The 19,464-nt window shown below is 41.5% G+C and overlaps 2 protein-coding genes across 5 annotated transcripts in view; one reads left to right on the top strand and one right to left on the bottom strand.

Annotated features, from left to right (window-relative positions):
- Nucleotides 1-19,464, top strand: part of idua (alpha-L-iduronidase) — a 261,756-nt gene that overhangs the window by 16,683 nt on the left and 225,609 nt on the right. Inside the window, exon 1 of one of the 4 annotated variants that reach the window (XM_072584239.1) lies at nt 9,524-9,542. The exons of the other annotated variants lie outside the window; for them this stretch is intronic. Within the exon in view, the coding sequence (XP_072440340.1) occupies nt 9,541-9,542 (2 nt within the window). The 5' untranslated portion in view covers nt 9,524-9,540. Of the gene's footprint in view, nt 1-9,523; nt 9,543-19,464 lie in introns of those variants that run through there. 4 annotated transcript variants of the gene reach the window in all.
- slc26a1 (solute carrier family 26 member 1) overlaps nt 14,815-19,464 on the bottom strand; it is a 54,081-nt gene continuing 49,431 nt past the window's right edge. The window contains exon 3 of the mRNA XM_072584236.1: nt 14,815-18,026. Coding sequence (XP_072440337.1) covers nt 16,503-18,026 — 1,524 coding nt within the window. The 3' untranslated portion in view covers nt 14,815-16,502. The remainder of the gene's footprint in view (nt 18,027-19,464) is intronic.

The raw sequence follows: 19,464 nt of genomic DNA, 5'->3' as shown, positions 1-19,464 counted from the left end.
CAAAGTTGCAGATTAACCTGCAACCTGTAGTGTACTTACCCAGTTAGGTTCTTTTTTTTTCTTCAGGTTCCTACACACTTGATGCAACTGCAGACGCCAACTTTGTGAATAACTGAAATTTTATTAAGCACCATACAAGGGATCTCTCTCTCTCTCTCTCTCTCTCTCTCTCTGAACAAAGTAACAGACTTTCCTTAATACAGAATGTTTACACCACAGTCAGTAATGCCCACAAGACAACTATCAGTCACTCACTTCCCCCACCCCACCCCCCACAGTCACATGCCATTCAAGACACAATGCAGTGACCACATTGTTCCAGAAACAATATAATGTAAATCATCCCTTAATGGTTAAATCTATCGTGAATTTTTTTTAACTACAGGGAGTAGTCAAAATTCCAACTGCAGTGTATTTATTGATTTTGAATACGACAATGATGCAATTCTTTTACTCTGAATAATTCTGAAACGGCCATGCAAATGGCTCTGAATGACAAGGGATGGGAATGTAAATTTCTTACAATCTACCTGTAAGTCAGAGGTATCCCACCCTCGCCTCAGGACATCCAATTTCTTGCAGGTTAGCAGAGCAAATTAACCCTTTAATATCACAACTCTTCTTCTGTTTTATAAAGCATAATCCATTTGTATAACTCCTCATAGGCAGTTAAGTTTCAGCAACACCCATTACTCTGTGTCACCGTTGCAGAAGAAAGCTCAAAATAAAATTAAGAGGCAGAGGACTGGAGAATGTTGTTCATGGATTGCAAAGCTGACCAGTGTTGAATATGAGACTTTGGGCCTTCTGCAATCTTGGAAATGGTGAATTACAGTTCATTTCAGATTAAGAAAATTAATTGCTCAGACTTACAGTTCCTAAAAGGCAAAGTCATTTTGACTTAAATCAGCAATTAATGAAAAATGATTGTGAATATTTCAGTACTTGTAGAGTCTTTGACTGAATCACTTCTGTAATGCCACCATACAACAAACACCGGCTCCGTAGAAGATTCCTCCAAATAGGTAATTCTCATTGAGGTTGCAAAGGCATTTGTGTCCCTGGCTTCAGTGCACATATAATACTTCACATAATCCTTTTGGAAAGTATAATGATGATGGTAAACATGGGCTATAAATATCCAGCTTCTACTTCTGGTTTTAAGACCATAAGAATTAGGAACAGACCACCTGGCCCCTCATGCCTGCTCTGCCATTCAGTACAATCATGGCTGATCTTTTTCGTGGGCTCCACTCAGGGAACTATAGACCAGTGAGCCTGACGTCGGTGGTGGGCAAGTTATTGGAGGGAATCCGGAGGGTCAGGATGTACATGTGTTTGGAAGGTAAGGACTGATTAGGGATCGTCAGCATTGCTTTGTGCATGGGAAGTCATGTCTCACAAACTTGATTGAGTTTTTTGAAGAAGTAACAAAGAAGATTGAGGGCAGAGCGGTAGGTGTGATGTAAATGGATTTCAGTAAAGTGTTCGACAAGGTTCCTCATAGCAGACTGGTTAGCAAGGTTAGATCTCACTGAATACAGGGAAAACTAGCCATTTGGATACAGAACTGGCTCAAAGGTGGTGGTGGAGCATTGTTTTTCAGACTGGAGGCCTGTGACCGGTGGAGTGCGACAAGGATTGGTGCTGGGTTCTCTACTTTTTGTCATTTATATAAATGATTTGGATGTGAGTAAAAGTGGTACAGTCAATAAGTTTGCAGATGACACCAAAATTGGAGGTGTACTGGGCAGCGAAGAGAGTTACCTCCGATTACAACAGGATCTGGACCAGATGGGCCAATGGGCTGAGAAGTGGCAGATGGAGTTTAATTCAGATAAATGCGATGTGCTGCATTTTGGGAAAGCAAATCTTAACAGTACTTGCACACTTTAATGGTAGGGTCCTGGGGAGTGTTGCTGAACAAAGAGACCATGGAGTGCAGGTTCATAGCTCCTTGAAAGTGGAGTCGCAGATAGATAGAGTAGTTAAGAAGGCGTTTGGTATGCTTTCTTTTATTGGTCAGGGTGTTGAGTACAGGAGTTGGGACGTCATGTTGCGGCTGTACAGGACATTGATTAGGCCACTGTTGGAATATTGCGTGCAATTCTGGTCTCCTTCCTATCGGAAAGATGTTGCGAAACTTGAAAGGGTTCAGGAAAGATATACAAGGATGTTGCCAGGGTTGGAGGATTTGAGCTATAGGGAGAGGCTGAACAGGCTGGGGCTGTTTTCCCTGGAGCTTCGGAGGCTGAGGGGTGACCTTATAGAGGTTTACAAAATTATGAGGGCCATGGATAGGATGAATAGACAAAGTCTTTTTTCCCTGGGGTCTGGGAGTCCAGAACTAGAGGGCATTGGTTTAGGGTGAGAGGAGAAAGATATAAGAGACCGAAGGAGCAACTTTTTCATAGAGGATGGTACGTGTTTGGAATAAGCTGCCAGAGGAAGTGATGGAGGCTGGTACAATTGCAACATTTAAGAGGCATTTGGTAGGGTTTGGAGGGATATGGGCCGAGTGCTGGCAGGTGGGACTAGATTGGATTGGGATATCTGGTTCGCATGGGTGAGATGGACTGAAGGGTCTGTTTCCATACTGTACATCTCTTACAACTCTATGACCTGCCTGTTGATCGTAACCCTTAATTCCTTTACTGTTCAAAAATCTATCTTTGCCTTACAAAATTCAACGAAGTAGGCTGAAGTGCTTCACTGGGTAGGGAATTCCACAGATTCACAACCCTTTGGGAGAAGAAGTTCCTTCTCAGCTTAGTCCTAAATCTGCTTCCCCCTTATTTTGAGGCTTTGTCCCCAGTTCTAGTTCAACTGCCAGTAGAAACAACCTCCCCGCTTCTATTTTATCTATTCCCTTCATAATTTCATATGTTTCTATAAGATACCACCCCATTTTTCTAAATTAATGAGGCTTTCAAGAAGTAAGGTGACGTGTATCTAAAATGGATACTGTCATCAGTTCAGATTGAGCCAAGCTTATTAAACCATTCATCAAATAAGGATCAGTCTGAGCTGAAGTTAACATTGTTATAAAGACACTAAGTTTAATCTGTATTTTCTGGTTGATTTGCACCTTTCTGGATTTCACATACCAACTCATCTGTAAGTTAGTTAATTTTAAAAACAGTGAAACTAGGCCAGATTCTGATGTTACCCTGCAAGGTATGCATGGAACATTTTCACATATGTACTATTGTGCAATGGTTAGCAGACAGATAAGATATGAGCTTGCACAGTATTGTATTTGAGCTTCTGCAAACCACTCAGTCACCAAGAGGCAGGAATGATGTCTCACTGATCCAAGAAAAGGATGATACCGAAAGAGAAGATGAAGGTGTTTGTTCACAGTAAAGCCTCTTCTTATTGACTCAGTTTTTCCTGGTGGAAACATACTGCCTCCTCTCTTGTTGTCCTTGTCATTCCTTGCATAGAGGCCAACAGTAGTTTTTAGCAAGACTGCAGCTCCAGTACTCAGAGGTCATCAGCCTTTAAAAATTTATAACTGGGATCTGAGCAGCCTAGCATTATCTCTGTTTTAACTGCCATCTATAGTTTTATATTTAAACAGGGTGCCCTGGAACATCTGGTGTTCTGAAGCTGTTTTTGACCATTTTGGCAAGGCAAACCATGAAAGGACTTGCACAATTAATGGTAGGGCCCTGGAGATTGTTGCTGAACAAAGAGACCTAGGGGTGCAGATACATAGTTCTTTGGAAGTAAAGTCACAGATAGACAGGGTGGTGAGAAGGCATTTGACATGCTTGCCATCATTGGTCACAGCATTGAGTATAGAAGTTGGATGCCATGTTGCGGCTGTACAGGACATTGGTGAGACTACGTTTAGAATAGTGTTTAATTCTAGTCTTCCTGCTATAATGTTACAAGTTTGGCTGTGTGTACTGTACCTTTGACAGAGAGAATACTGCTCTGAACTGACAGCTTACAGGCACATCTAGTATATGACTAGATGGCAGTCCCAGAGTGTACTGGAAAATTGTAAATCTGTAACATTTGGTTGTGAAATTAATACCTGAGTTTTGGTTGCTGTTTTGACGACAGTTCGAATTTAACCCATCTGTTTAAATTCTGCCCCAGGATACTAAAAAGCAATTGAGTTTGAATTTTTTTTTGCCAATAAATGTTTTGGGTGGCACGGCTCAGTGGTTAACACTGCTGCCTCACAGCGCCAGGGGCCCAGATTTGATTCCACCCTTGGGCAACTGTCTGTGTGGAGTTTGCACATTCTCCCCATGTTTGCATGGATTTCTTTCCGGGTGCTCTGGTTTCCTCTCAGTCCAAAGATGTGCAGGCGAGGTGAATTGGCCTGCTAAATTGCCAGTAGTGTTAGGTGGATTAGTCAGGGATAAATGTAGGGGTGGGTTGCTCTTCGGAGGGTTGGTGTGGACTTGTTGGGGTGAAGGGCCTGTTTCTACACTAGAGAATCTAATTTAATCTCAACATCTAACCAATAAGACGGTCCAACGTTGGGGGGTATACGAATGTGGACATTTTGAAAATCGGTCAGAGAGCAACTGTCATAGATGGAGAAACTCCTGCAGTGCGAATTGCAGATCTTAACATATTGCTCTCAAAGAAGTTAGAGAACATGCTCTCTATCAACGGTACCTTTTCATGTGAAACATACCTGTGAAAGAAGACAATTCAGAGAGATCAGCAGCCGGAAGACTGAAGACACAGAAGACTACAGCGGCTGTGTGGTTTTGAAATTAAGTTGATGTAATCTTAATAAGTGTCTTATTGGAACAGCATATTATAGAACAGTACAGGCCCTTTGGCCCTTGATGTTGTGCCAGCCTTTTATCTACTAAGATCAGACAAACCTACAGACCCTTCATTGTATTAACTTCCATATTTTTGTAGAGTTGGAGGCAGATAGTAGGCAGTTAAGAGAATGGGGGGACTTAGAGTTGTGAATAGCTGTTTACTGTTGACTTTTACAGTTAAAAATAAATTGATTTTTTTAAAATAATGGAATTTGGGAGTTCTGTCACTCATATTTAACAGATTACAAGGTGCACTTTTCTGGGTCTTTAATTAGCAGAAGGGTCATAACAGGATTGGGTGCTTGGGTCTGAGATTTGGATAGATTTGAACAAACTTGGGATACAAAAGTTCCCAGCAGATTTAAACAATTGGCAATTAGTGTCTAGCTCTTTAAATAAAACTTAATTGAGAAAATTAGTTTAATTTCAGTTACTCCTGGCTGGTTAAATTAAAAGTAAGAGAAATAGCTCTCTCTCTGTCTCTCTCTCTCTGTCCCTCGTGTGTGCGTCTGTCTCTCTATCTGTCTATGTGTCTTGCGCGCTCTCTCTCTCGATGGCAGTCGCTCTACCCCCAACATCAGATCATCTCATTAGTTTGATGTCAGCAAAAACAATAAATTCAAACTCTATTGGGTTTTAGTATCCTGGGACATAATTTAGGTTGAGTGAATTCGAATTGTTGTAAAAACAGCAATCAACTCCGGTATCCATTTCGCAGCCAACTGTTACATATTTTCAACTTTCTAGTACACGCTGGGACTGCTAATTAGTCATATGACAGGTGTTTGTCCACTTTCAGTTCAAAAGTGTTTGCTGTACCTCTTAAAGGTACAGTACATGCCTTTAACTTTATAACAAGTTAGAAAAACCTAAATTGCAATTGAGGCAAATGCAGTTGGAAGATAAAGGGAAACCAGGATGAAAAAAGGAAAGGGAGAGAAAATTTGAACTTCTTCAGAACAAGAACAAAGACCAAAGAAAATTATAGCACGGGAAAGGGCCCTTTGGCACTCCAAGCACGTGCTGATTCAGATCTTCTATCTAAACCTGTTGCCTATTTTCTAAGGATCTGTATCCATAAGACATAGGAGTGGAAGTAAGGCCAATTGGCCCATGTATCAATCTCTGCCTTGAAGACATTTAACGTCCCGACCTCCACTGCACTCTGTGGCAATGAATTCCACAGACCCACCACTCTCTGGCTGAAGAACTGTCTCCTCATTTTTGTTCAAAATTAACCCCCTCTAGTTCTAAGGCTGTTCCCACGAGTCCTTGTATCCCCACCTGATGGAAACAATTTCCCAGCATCCACCATTTATAAGCCATGCATTATCTTCGAAGTTGCTATTAGATCTCCCCTCAACCTTCTGAACTCTAACGAATATAATCCCAGTATCCTCAGCTGTTCATCGTATGTTAGGCCTCTGCTCCTGTATGTTATCTCTCTGCTCCCTGCCCATTTATGTATCTGTCTAGATACATCTTAAATGATGTTGTCATGCCATACCACCTCCACTGGCAACATTTTCCAGACACCCACCACCCTCTACATAAAGAACTTTCCATGCATATCTCCCTTAATTTTCCCCCTCTTATCTTGAACTTGTGACCCTTAGTAATTGAATCCCCCACTATGGGGAGGAAAAGCTTCTTGCTATCCACCCTGCCCATACCTCTCATGACTTTGTAGACCTCAACCAGGTCCCTCTCAACCTCACATCTTTCTAATAAAAATAATCCTAATCTACTCAACTTCTCTTCAAAGGCTAGCGCCTTCCATACCAGGTAACATCCTGGTGAACCTTCTCTGCTGCCTGTCCAAAGCATCCACATCCTTTTGGTAATGTGGCGACCAGAAAAGGAGGCAGTATTCCAAATGTGGCCAAGCCAAAATCCTATACAACTCTTGCCAACTCTTTTACTCCATATCCTGTCCAATGAAGGAAGACATAACATATGCCTTCTTGACCACTCTATCAACCTGCGTTGCCACCTTTTAGGGTACAATTGACCTGAACACCCAGATCTCTCTGTACATGAATTTTCCTAGGGCTTTTCCATTTACCATGTAGCTCGCTCTTGAATCGGAACTTCCAAAATGCATCACCTCGCATTTGCCCATATTGAACTCCCATCTGCCATTTCTGTGCCCAGCTCTCCAATCTATCTATGTTCTTCTGTATTCTCTGACAGTCCCCTTCACTATCCGCTACTCTACTAATCTTAGTGTCATCTGCAAATTTGCTAATCAGACCACCTATAATTTCCTTCACATCATTTGTGTCTCACAAACAAGTGGTCCAACACAGATTCCTGTGGAACACCACTGGTCACAGTTCCCCATTTTGAGAAACTCACTTCCACTACTACTACTGTCTCCTGCTGCCCAGCCAGTTTTCTATCCATCTAGCTAGTATACCCTGGACCCCATACGACTTCACCTTCTTCATTAGCCTACCATGGGGAACCTTATCAAATGCCTTACTGAAGTCCATGTGTATGACATTTATAGCCCTTCCCTCATCAATCAACTTTGTCACTTCCTCGAAGAATTCTATTAGTTGGTAAGATATGATCTTCCCAACACACAACCATGTCACTTGTCAGTGATAAGCCCATTTTCTTCCAAAAGTAAATAGAGGCTATCCCTCAGTATCTTCTCCAACAGCTTCCCTTACACTGACGTCAGGCTCACTGGTCTATATTTAGCTGGATTATACCTGCTACCCTCTTTAAACAAGGGGACAATGTTAGCAATTTGCCAGTCCTCTGGGACCTCACCCGTTTACAAGGATGCTGCAAAGATATTGGTTAAGGCCCCAGCTATTTCCTCTCTCACTTCACTCATAATCTGGGATAGATCCCATTCAGACCTGGGGACTTGTCCACCTTAATGCTTTTTAGAATACCCAACACTTCCTGCCTCCTTATGCCAACTTGACCTAGTGTAATCAAGCATCTATTCCTAACCTCAACATCAGTGATGCCCCTCTCCTCACTGAATACTGATGCATAGTACCCAGTAAGAATCTCACCCATTTTCTTTGACTCCACGCATAACTTTGTTCATTTGTACTTGAGTGGGCCAACCCTTTCTCTAGTTACCCTCTCATTCCTTGTAAGTGAATAAAAGGCTTTGGGATTTTCCTTAATCCTGTTTGCTAAAGATTAATCATGACCCCTTTCAGTCCTCTTAATTCCTCATTTCAGATTGGTCCGACTTTCCCGATATTCTTCCAAAGCTTTGTCTGTTTTCAGTCGTCTAGACCTCTATGTATGCTTCCTTTTTCCTCTTAGCTAGTATCACAATATCACCTGTCATCCATGGTTCCCTAATCTTGCCATTTCTGTCCCTCAGTTTCACAGGGACATCTCTGTCCTGCTCTCCTATCAACCTCTCTTTTAAAAGCCTCCCACGTATTAAATGTGGGTTTACCTTCAAACAACTGCTCCCAATCCACATTCCCCAGCTCCTACCGAATTTGGCTGTAGTTGACCTACACCAATTTAGCACTCTTCCTTTAGGACCACTCTCTTATTTGTCCATGAGTATTATAAAACTTATAGAATTGTGATCACCATTCCCAAAGTAATGCCCTACTGAAACTCCAACCCACCTGGCCAGGCTCATTCCCCAATATCGGGTCCAGTTGGGCCCCTTCCCGAGTTGGACTATTTACATTCTGCTCTGGAAAACCCTCCTGGGTGCACCTTACAAATTCTACTCCATTCAGACCTCTAACACTAAGTGAATCCCAGTCAATGTTGGGAAAATTAAAACCTCTCATCACCACCACCTTGTTAGTCCTTCATCTTTCCACAATCTGTTTACGTGTTTGGACTTCTATGTCATGCTGTCTGTTGGGAGGCCTGTAGAACAGCCCCAACATTGTTACTACACCCTTCCAATTTCTGAGCTCTGCCCATATTGCCTAACTGCTCGAGTCCCCCATAGTGCCCTCCTTCAGCATAGTTGTGATCTCGTATCTAACCAGTAATGCAACTCCTCCACTCCTCTGACCTCTTTCTCTATCCCGCCTGAAGCTTCTATATCCTGGGATATTGGATATTTAGTTGCCAATAATGCCCATCCCTCAACCAAGTCTCAGTAATAGCATTAATGTCATACTCCCAGGTACTAATTCAAGCCCTCAGTTCATCTGCCTTACCTGATACGCTTCTCGCATTAAATCAAATGCACCCCAGACCACCTGTCCCTTTGAGTTCATCATCTGCTCCCTGCCTTCTCTTCTCCTTCGTCATTCTGACTTAACTAAAGCCTGTAAGGAGCTAGATAATTACTGCCTCCTCCTCATTTGGTTCCCATCCCTCTGCCGCATTAGTTTAAACCCTTCCAACAGCATAAGCAAAAGCAACCCCTAGGACATTGTTTCCAGGATGTTGGTTTGCTCACTGAACTGGAAGGTTCGTTTTCAGACCTTTCATCACCTAGGTAACAACATCAGTGAGCCTCCAGATGAAGCAGTGGTGGTATGGCTTGTTTTTTATTTGTGTTTGGGTTTCCTTGGATTGGTGATATAATTTCCTGTGGTGACATCATTTTCTGCAGTGACATAATTTCCTGCTCTTTTTTTTTTCTCAGGGGGTTGTAAATGGGATCCAAGTTGATACAGTTCCCGTTGAAATGCCATGCTTCGAGGAATTCCCGTGTGTCCCTCTATTTGGCTTGTCCTAGGATGTATATGTTCCCCCAGTCGAAGTGGTGTCCTCCTTCACCTATATGTAAGGATCCTAGCGAGTGTTGGTTATGTCTTTTTGTGGCTAGTTGATGTTCATGTGTCCTGGTGGCTAGTTTTCTGCCTGTTTATCCAATTTAATGTTTGTTACTGTTCTTGTAAGGTATTTTTGTAAATGACATTAGTTTTACTTCTTGTAACAACAAGAATTTGTTGTAACACACAAAATCAGTGCTTGTCATTGAAGAAAGGCACTATGGGAAAAGATGTAGTAAGAGAGGTTAAGCCAATGGGATTAGTGGAAGTAGTAAAAGAAACCCCAAGAAACATTGAGATGCAGGAGAGTGCACAGCCTAGGGAGGGGCTAGGTATTGAGTTAGTGCCCAATCTCTATCATAACTTCTGTTCTATGGGTAAAATTTATTCAGAACAGGGGGAGAAGGGAAAGCATTACAATTGAGAGATCCGGGAGCTCATCAGTAAGAGAGAGAAATATTTGCACTGTTTTTGAGATTTTAACTGAGAGAATGGTAATTTGTGGATTAGATGGACAGACTTTAGTGTTCCCCTTTGTAAGATCAGGTTGGAGTGCCAACTCAGGACTGGGGAAGTAACAGTGGGGGTAATTGACAAAATGTCAGTTTCAGGAATACAGTTTGTTCTTAAGAACAATTGAGCACGATCCAAGGTGGGAGTGACGAGCCTTGTTGTGGAGAAGTCAAAGGAAAACTAGGGAACCGAGGAGTTAAAAGACAAATACCCCAGAATTTTTCCAGACTTTGTAGTAACAAGATCCTGCTGTCATTAAGTCACAGCAAGAAGCAAAAACTAAAGAAAAAGATGAGGGAGTTGAAGTTCAGTTAGCTGACATCTTGCTTGAGGTAATGGTGCAGGAAAAACCTGAACAGGTAGAGGGTCAGGCAGAAGTGTTTAGTCCTGAAAGGCTAATGAACTTACAAGAGAAAGACGCGACAGTAAAAGTGCATACTCAAAAAATGAATCAGAATGTATTCCCGAGTATGATTATTCGAAGGATAGCATCTTAAGATGAAAATAAAGATCATGGCAGGTTAGTGCAGAAGAGAAATGGGCAGAAGTGCACCAGGTTGTGGTACTGGTCACATACAGACTGTGGGTAGCACATGAATTACCAGTAGGAGGTCATCTAGCTGTGAGGAAGACTCCAGTTAAGGTACAAAAGTACTTGTATTGGCCTGCACAAGGCAGTGATTAAATTTTTCCGTACATATCATATGTGCCAAATATTAGGTAGGCCACAGGTAGTAATAAAACCAGCAACTTTGTTGCCAATTCCCACATTTGAAGAACCTTTCACACGGATTCGGATTGAGTGTGTAGGTCCCCTCCCTAAAACTAAAAGTGGGAACCATTATTTGCTCGTCATATTGGATGTGTCTACCAGATTTCTGAAGGCAATTCCATTACGGAGTATTCAGGCAAAAAGGGTGTTGGAGGAGTTATTAGCTTTCTTTACCCCTTATGGGCCACCCAGAGAGATTGTCAGACCAAGGGTCTAATTTTACTGCTAGGTTGTTTTAAGGAAGTCCTGGATAGCTTAGGCATGCAGCACTTTTTAAATCAAGTGCGTACTGTCCTGTATCTCAGGGAGCGTTGGAAAGCTGGCATTAGACTCTGTTTTAAGACTGTACTGTCAGGATTGTCCGTGTGACTGGGATAAAGGTTTCCCATTCTTATTGTTTGCCATTAAAGATGCCCCAAAATAATTTACTGGGTTTACTCCCTTTGAGTTAATATTCGGAGTGAACTGAGATAGCCTTTGAAATTAAAGAAAATTTATGGGGCCAAATTCAGAGATCTCACACTTGAATTGTGTATCTGAGGTGAGGGAGAGATTAAATCAGGTATGTGATTTAGCTAAACAGCACCTGAAGAGGGCACAGCATAGAATGAAGCAGGTGGCAGATAAAAACTGAAATTCAGACGTTTTCCCATGAGGATGACTTAGAAGTATTGTTACCAGTGATAGGAGATTTCTCCAAAGGCACATTTAGTGGTCCCTATCAAATTGAGGGAAAGTTGAGTCAGGTAAATTATCTGGTAAAATTTCGGAGACAAATAAAACTATTGGGTATGAAATAGAGACAGTGAACTGGAGAAACAGGTGTTAGTTACTGCCCCAGAATACCTAAAATCCACAGACCTGACTGCCCTGGTTGACTTATTGTCTCCGCTTGCTTCTGCCCCATCAAACTTATCTCCTCATACCTCAACACCGTCCTGTTCCCCCTTAATCCAAGAACTCCTCACATACATTCGGAACACCACACATGGCCTTTACCACCTCCATGACTATCGATTCCCTAGCCCCAACGCCTCATCTTCATTATGAACATCCAGTCCCTTTACACATCTGTTGCCTCCAAGCCCTCCGTTCCATCCTCTCCTGCTGGCCCAACTAGTATCCCTCCACCAATGCACACATTCGATTGACAGAACTGGTTCTCACCCTCAACAACTTCTCCTTCAAATCCTCCGACTTCCTTCTGATTAAAGGGGTAGTCATGGGCACATGCCTGGGTTCCAGCTATGCCTGCCTCTTCATAGGGTATGTGGAACAGTCCATTTTCTGCAGTTATACTGGCACCATTCCCAATCTTTTTCTCTGCTTCATTGACTGACTGTATCAGTACCACCTCGTGCTCCCACAAGGAGGTTGAACAGTTCATCAACTTCACAAACCCCTTTCACCTTGAACATAACTTCACCTGGATGGTCTCGGACACCTCCCTCCCCTTGCTGGGTCTCGTCCATCTCCGGCGACTGATTCAACACTCATGTCTATTTCAAACCCACTGACTCCCACAGCTACCTGAACTACACTGCATCCCACCCCACTTTGTGTAAAAATGCAATCTTATACTCCCAATTTTTCCACTTCCACCGTATCTGCTCCCAGAAGGAGCAATTGCACTCCAGAACATCCCAGATAACCACTTATTTCAAGGACTGCAATTTCCCCTCCTACATGATCAACAATTCCCTCCAACACATCTCCACTTTGCATACTTCACTCTTGAACCCCACCCCCAGCAACAAGCGCAGAACCCCCGGTCCTCCCCTTCCATCCCATTAATCTCTAGATACAACGCATTATCATCAGCCATTTCCACCACCTACAATCAGACCTTACCACCAGATATGTTTCCCTTCCCACCCCATTTGCATTCTGCAGAGACTATTCCCTGCATGTCTCCCTCGTCAGGTCCACGCTCCCCACCAACCCACTCTCCGCACCTGGATCCTTGTAAAACCTGCACCCATACCTCGCCCCTCACCTTTGTGCAAGGCCCCCAAAGGATCTTTTCACATCTGGTAGAAATTTTCCTGCACATTCAAACACCTCATCTATTGCGTCCATTGCTCTAATGTGGTCTCCTCTGCATCCGGGAGACAGGATCCTAACTCATGGAACATTTCAGGGGACATTTCTGGGAGACATGCAGCAAACAATTCCACCACCCTGTGGCTGATTCTTTAAACTACTGCCATCCCCTCCCCGCACCACCAAGGGCATGAGTTCTAGGCCTCCTTGATGCCAGGAGGAATAACCACATGGCATCAACATTGACGTTACCAGTCTCCAAATCCACCCCCCACTCCCACCACCACCAATTCATTCCAGATCCAAACCTCCAACTAGGTACTGCTGTCTTGACCTGTCCTACCTGTCCATCCTCCTTCCCACTTATCTGCTCCACCCTTCCCGCTGACCTGTCACAACCAATCCCCACCTGCATCTACCTATTGCTTGCCCCCCAATTCCCACCCTCCTGTTTATCTCTCAGGCCACTCCCCTTACATTCCTGATGAAAGGCTCGAAACACCGAATCTCCTGCTCCTCTGATGCTGCTTGACCTACTGTGCCTTTCTAGCGCTACACTTCTTGACTGTGAGAATCTCTTTCCCATGACAGATATGTCTAAATCTTCAGCATTTTAATTGAAGAGCAAGTGATTTTGACAAGATCTGAGAGGAAAGAAAAATCACCTTGAGGGTGGTAGAACTATGAAACATACAGCCTGAGACCGTGATGGAGGTAGATACTCTTAAAACATCTAAAAAGCATCCGGATCAGCACTTGATACCAAAGCACAGTTGGCTATAGACCAACTACAGGTAAATGGGATTAGTATAGTTTTGATTTTTGTTATTTGGCACAGTCATTGTTGGGCCGTAGGGTCTCTTTTCCATGCTATGCGACTCTAAGTCTCCATTATCCTGCTAAGTTTTACAGCATGGATGTCAGCATAATGACAACAAGTAGGAGATGACTGTTTCCTGTGGATTTAATGAAGGATATTGATATAAGAATAAAGCATGCTTGTCCTTCCACTGTTGAAAAATGTGGTGCTGGAAAAACACAGCAGGCCAGGCAGCATCCGAGGAGCAGGAGAATCGACATTTCGGGCATAAGCCCTTCTTCAGGAATGAGGCTGATGTGCCAAGCGGGCTGAGATAAAAGATAGAGGGGAGGGGCGTTGGGAATACGATAGGTGGAAGGAGGTGAGGATGATAGGCCGAAGAGGTCGGGAAGAAGATTGCGGTTCAAGAGGGCGGTGCTGAATCCGAGGGTTGGGACTGAGAAAAGGTGGGGGGAGGGGAAATGAGGAAGCTGGAGAAATCTGCATTCATCCCGTATAGTTAGAGGGTTCCTAGGCGGAAGATGAGGCACTCTTCCTCCAGGTGTCGTGTGGCCAGGGTCTGGCGATGGAGGAGGCCAAGGACCTGCATGTCATTGGCGGAGTGGGAGGGGGAGCTAAAGTGTTCACCCACGGGGCGGTTGGGTTGGTTGGTGTGGGTGTCCCAGAGGTGTTCCCTGAAACGCAAGTAGGCGGCCTGTCTCCCCACTGCCTTGTTTTCTGAAAGCCCTTTTTTGCATGTAACATGACACTGCAGCCTCATTTTTGCACATCCTTTTCTGCCTGCCTTTGATGAAAGGGGATGGAGGGAAGGGAGGAACATGTGAATCTCTCAAATAGTTTGTGTAGTGAGGGAAGGATATTAGTGTGCTGTGGTTGTGACGGTGGAGGCGGGGGCTCAGAATTTATTTGATGCAAATACCCTGTGCTCTTTGCTAGAACTTGCAATGCTCACAAATAGGGTACATTTTGGATTACTGTTGAAAACCATGACCAAAACTTCAGCTATTGACAAAAAGTAGGTTAAATATCCTAAACATACTTTTTTGAAAAATCTGTTTTCCTACCTCAGAAATATTTTCTGTTTAGCAATGTTGCTCAAAGTCTATTTGATGTTGCATTGTTTAAAACACAAGCTGATTTCAGATTGTCTTTATTTAGTGCATTTCCCTTACATAGGTTTTAGATACTCTGAAACAATTGTTGCAAAACATTTCCATCTTAAGTAGATTTAAAGTACAAAAATACAGTAATTGCTACAACTTAACATTACAAAATATTCAGAAATATCATTTGAGTCATTTATAATTTAATGACATGAGTAATGTTTTAATTAAGTTGTCCACAATGAATACCATTACAATACTGTAATAATTGTTTTCAATCTAAGTTTTTATACGTTAACGTGATTCTCCCCCAAAAAGGCACCCTTAAGCACAAAGTTTGAGTCAACTAGTCTGTAAGTAGATATAGTACTTAGTTTGAATGCAAACTCAAATCAATCTTGTTTTTGAGATCATTGATCCATATTTATTTACAGACAACTAATCAACTTCCTTGTGCACATAATTCTCACATCAAAACTGAATCCCAGTGATACAAAAAAAAACCCAGTAAGATGTTGGAACATGTAGATGCTTTCCAGGATTACTTGGTCCATTTTTACAGTAACAAAGCATTGATAGAATACAATAGAAAGCAAACGTAATACCAAAATCAGAAATAATCCACACATATTTTGCAGCTTGATTACTGTTCTTCACTATCAACTTGTAAATAATGCGATGAACACAATGATAACGAGAAATATGCCATTGAAGGCAACCTACTTCAAAAATATTTTCCATTGAATTGAGTAGATATTACTGTGTCACTGTACAAAATGTAGATTCTTGGTTGAAACAAATTAGTGTTTTCATTTTTTTCCATTGTTTATTGTATATCACGAGACGAATCTTTTACAAGAAAACAGATTTTGTCCTAAGCATTTGAACCATCATGACAATATTGTCATCTTAGAAAACAAAAATGAGAGATGAAAGTTTACATTACTAAAAATACACATTAGTAGCTTTTATTTCTCTTTTCAAAGCTATAAACCTCCACAGTTTGAGTTTTAAATCAGTAATTCATTTCAATTCCAACTGCTCTTGTTTATTTACAGTAAGACAGTGAAAAGCTTTTAAGGTTAAAATAGTATAAATAAAGAATAATTATGTCCATTAAGCATACTATGTATAGGCTTTCATCTGTTAAAGCATCTGGGAAGATTTTTTAGGGTAATAGTTCAGCCCTATGTACAATTACATTATAAGTGACCATAATTTGCATTTTAAAATACAACAAGAAATTTCCTTTATGCTTGTTATTTCTGCTGATGACTATCTTGAATATCCTCTTAAAAAAGCTAACCTGCTTATTATTCGTCCTCTGTTAAATGTGGTGACTCTGGTTTACCCTTCTATGGGCAACATGGTAAATCTATCCATGCACAGTATTCAGCAGATATCATTGAATGGCAATCAGGAACAGGCATCCTGCTTGATTTTTTTTTTGTTCTTCATCCGGGAATGTTGAGTAAACTGTTAAATCTTCTCAATTGCCTACCTGAAATCAGCTAACTTAAGGAGGCCCAAATCAAAATTGGGATCTTTCTGGTCTGCATGGCTACAGTAAGTGGTCCATTTGTTTATTGAACTAATTTAAATAAAAATACCAAAGCAGATTCCATAGTTTAAATAAAGTATTTTGAGTCTGGCATATATTGCCCTTTTCATAGTGCATACCTCTACATATGTCAACACTGGATATTAACATGAAAGCTATTAAAGAGTGGAATTACCTGTTTCGGGCCAGCTGGCTTTAGCATACTGAACAGCTGCATGCACACTATAAAACAACTGAGTGCCCATCTCCTTGCAGTTTTCTCCAAAATATCCTCCCCTACTCAGCGAATCAATGACTGAAGGATTACAGTTGGCCAGAAGGATTCTAATACCAATCTCATTGTAATCCTTCAAAACTGTCTTCATAGTATTAATACCAACAGTATCTAAGAATTGTATTGTGGAACAGTCTAGAATAATGGTGTGAAAATTGTAGACCTTAGAAATCAATCTTTTGCTGACAACAGGCTGTTCTTGTTTGATGTTGCCGTTGAATGCTTTTGCTTCTTTATTTTTTGTTTGTTTGCTTTCTTCTTTTTTCTGCTTCGCAATCTCCAAAGCTGGATTCAGTTCAACTTTTCTCATCAGGGAATCCATAAAGAAATCTTTATTAGCATAGTACAGTGGGGCTTCAAACCGAAAGATTTTAACTTGGGGAATAGGTGTAAGGTTATTGTATTCTGTTTGATCTTCATATAGAGTTGAACCCTGGATTTGACCTAACAAAGCTGCTCTAGGCACTTGAGTGCGAATAATAACACACAGAAGTGAGAACGTTACCCCTGTGAAAAGTCCCAGTTCAGTACTTATTAAAGTTACAGACAACATTGTAACCCACCAAACCAGTGTGTCAATTTTGCTCATCTTCCATTGCTTTGGCAGATCACGAAATTTCATGAGAGCCCCTCTTAAACTGACTATAATGATGGATGCTAAAACACACTTCTGTAAAGAATAGAATACAGGAGCTAAGAAAAGCAGCAGCATTAGGACCAACACAGCACTGACAACACTAGACAGCTGGGTCTGACAACCACTCGAATCTTTAACAAGTGTTTTAACCAGAGTTGCACTGGAAGCATATGAATGAAAAAATGATTGAACAACATTACAGAATCCAAGAGCATAGGTCTCTTGATTGGCTTGTATTGTGTATCCATGTTTTTTTGCAAACAACTCTGACAGCGAGATTGTGAAGGCAAAGCTGATGATTGCAAGTGTTACAGCATCCATGGCAACTCTGGGTAAGAGGTGCCAATTTGGAACTTTAGGGGGTAAGAATCCAGTTGGGATTGCTCCTGTAATGCTTGAACCATACACTTCATTTAGATTTACAAAGTGGGATATTAATGTAGCTATGACTACAATGGTTAGTTCCATTGGGAAAGGGAACTTGAGCTTGTGTTTATACCGTTCTCCTAATTCTTTGGAAACAATTAGCAGAGGCATGCAAATGGCAGTTGTTATCAGATCACAGAAATTGGTTTTGTGAATGTTCTTAAAAATGTTTATCCAAGTTACAACAACACTACCAGGCCCATGACTACGTGGTAGTTTTATTCCAATGAGGTACTTGACTTGCATAGTTACAATAGTGATTGAGGCACCAGTTGCAAATCCATCTAGCAAGGGCTCAGATAAATACTTTGATACAAATCCAAGATTGAAAACTGCCATTAGTACCTGGAAGAAAAAGAAATCAGAAGAATGAATTGAAATTGAGGTCCTCCAAAAGGAAATAGAATCTTGCAATTCAAATCTGTAAACCTTTACTTTTTCTTCCCCAAAGTGACATCACTCGGGTCCAAAACTTCCTGAGAACTTTAGGTTGTGATTATTGCATGGCACTGAAAATAATTTATTTTATGTCATTTGGGCTTTCTGTTAAGAATGATTTAAGAAGCACGTAAGTTTTAATTTTCTACATTGTGGCTTCCATGCTGTAATTTTGCAAGAAAGACACTGGAAAATGGGAAAAGTGCTATTCGAGGTTATAGATGTGTTCATTTGTAACCAAACCAAAGGGACTTTTGATAGCATCTACATGTTGCAGTATTTTACAAATATACACAGTAAAGGTAGTGCTTCTATAATGTGATGGTCGCGTTCTTGTGCTTTAGAAACAGTGTCTCCAATTAATTAATTGCATTAACTAAATGCATGTTTATATCTACTGAAATGTTTTAGAAACTACAATACCAAGTTTCCACATACCAGTTTTAAACAAAGTGATTTTAAAAAAAGTCATAATTGCTAAAAAGCAGAAATAGAAATACGCAGTTCTACAAGTGCTGTGTAGCTTAGAGAGCAGCACTGTGAATGAGGAGAAGGTGAGTGAATAGATCTCTGTTGGATTGGAACAAAGAGCTAGAGGTTCATGAGATCATAAGAAATTGGAATAGGAGGAGGCCATTCTGACCCTCGAGCCTAGTCCACCATTCAAATAGGATCATGGCTCGTCCTTCATTCCAGTTTCCTGTCCTTTTTCTGTAAATCTTGAATCCAATATTGATCAAGAATTGATCTGTCTCAATCTAATTATACACAAGGACTGTGACCCACGGCTCTCTGTGGCAAAGAGTTTCAAGAACCCGCAACCCTCGAAGAGAAAAAAATTACTTATCATTTCAGTCTTAAATTGACGCTGCTTTTATTCTGGTTCTAGACTTTCCCATGAGGGGAAACATTCTCTCAGCATGTACCCTGTCAAACCCCTTAAGAATCCTGTAGATTTCAGTGAGATCACCTCTCAATTTTCTAAACTTCAGTGAGTTGAGTCCCAGCCTGTTTAGCCTATACTCATAAGATAATCCCACCATACCAGGGGTCACCCTAATGAACCTTCTCTGAACAACCTCCAACAAAGGAGGCAGTTATCTCTCCTCAAATAAAGGGATCAAAACTGCTCACAGTACTCTAGATGTAGTTTCACTAGTATGTTGCACAGTTGCAGTAAGGCTTTCCTACTGTAAAACCCCAACTCCCTTGAAAAAAGAGTTAACATTCACTTAGCCTTCCTGATTACCTGCTGTACCTGTGTACTAGTTTTGTGTATAGGTACCCGAAGACCCTTTTGTGTTGCTGCTTTCTACAACTTTTCTCCTTTTAAATAATATTTGCC

This window comes from Chiloscyllium punctatum, chromosome 14 (assembly GCF_047496795.1).
Source record: "Chiloscyllium punctatum isolate Juve2018m chromosome 14, sChiPun1.3, whole genome shotgun sequence".
In the NCBI taxonomy this organism is placed as follows: Eukaryota; Metazoa; Chordata; class Chondrichthyes; order Orectolobiformes; family Hemiscylliidae; genus Chiloscyllium; species Chiloscyllium punctatum.
This window is presented reverse-complemented; position numbering and strand designations above follow the sequence as displayed.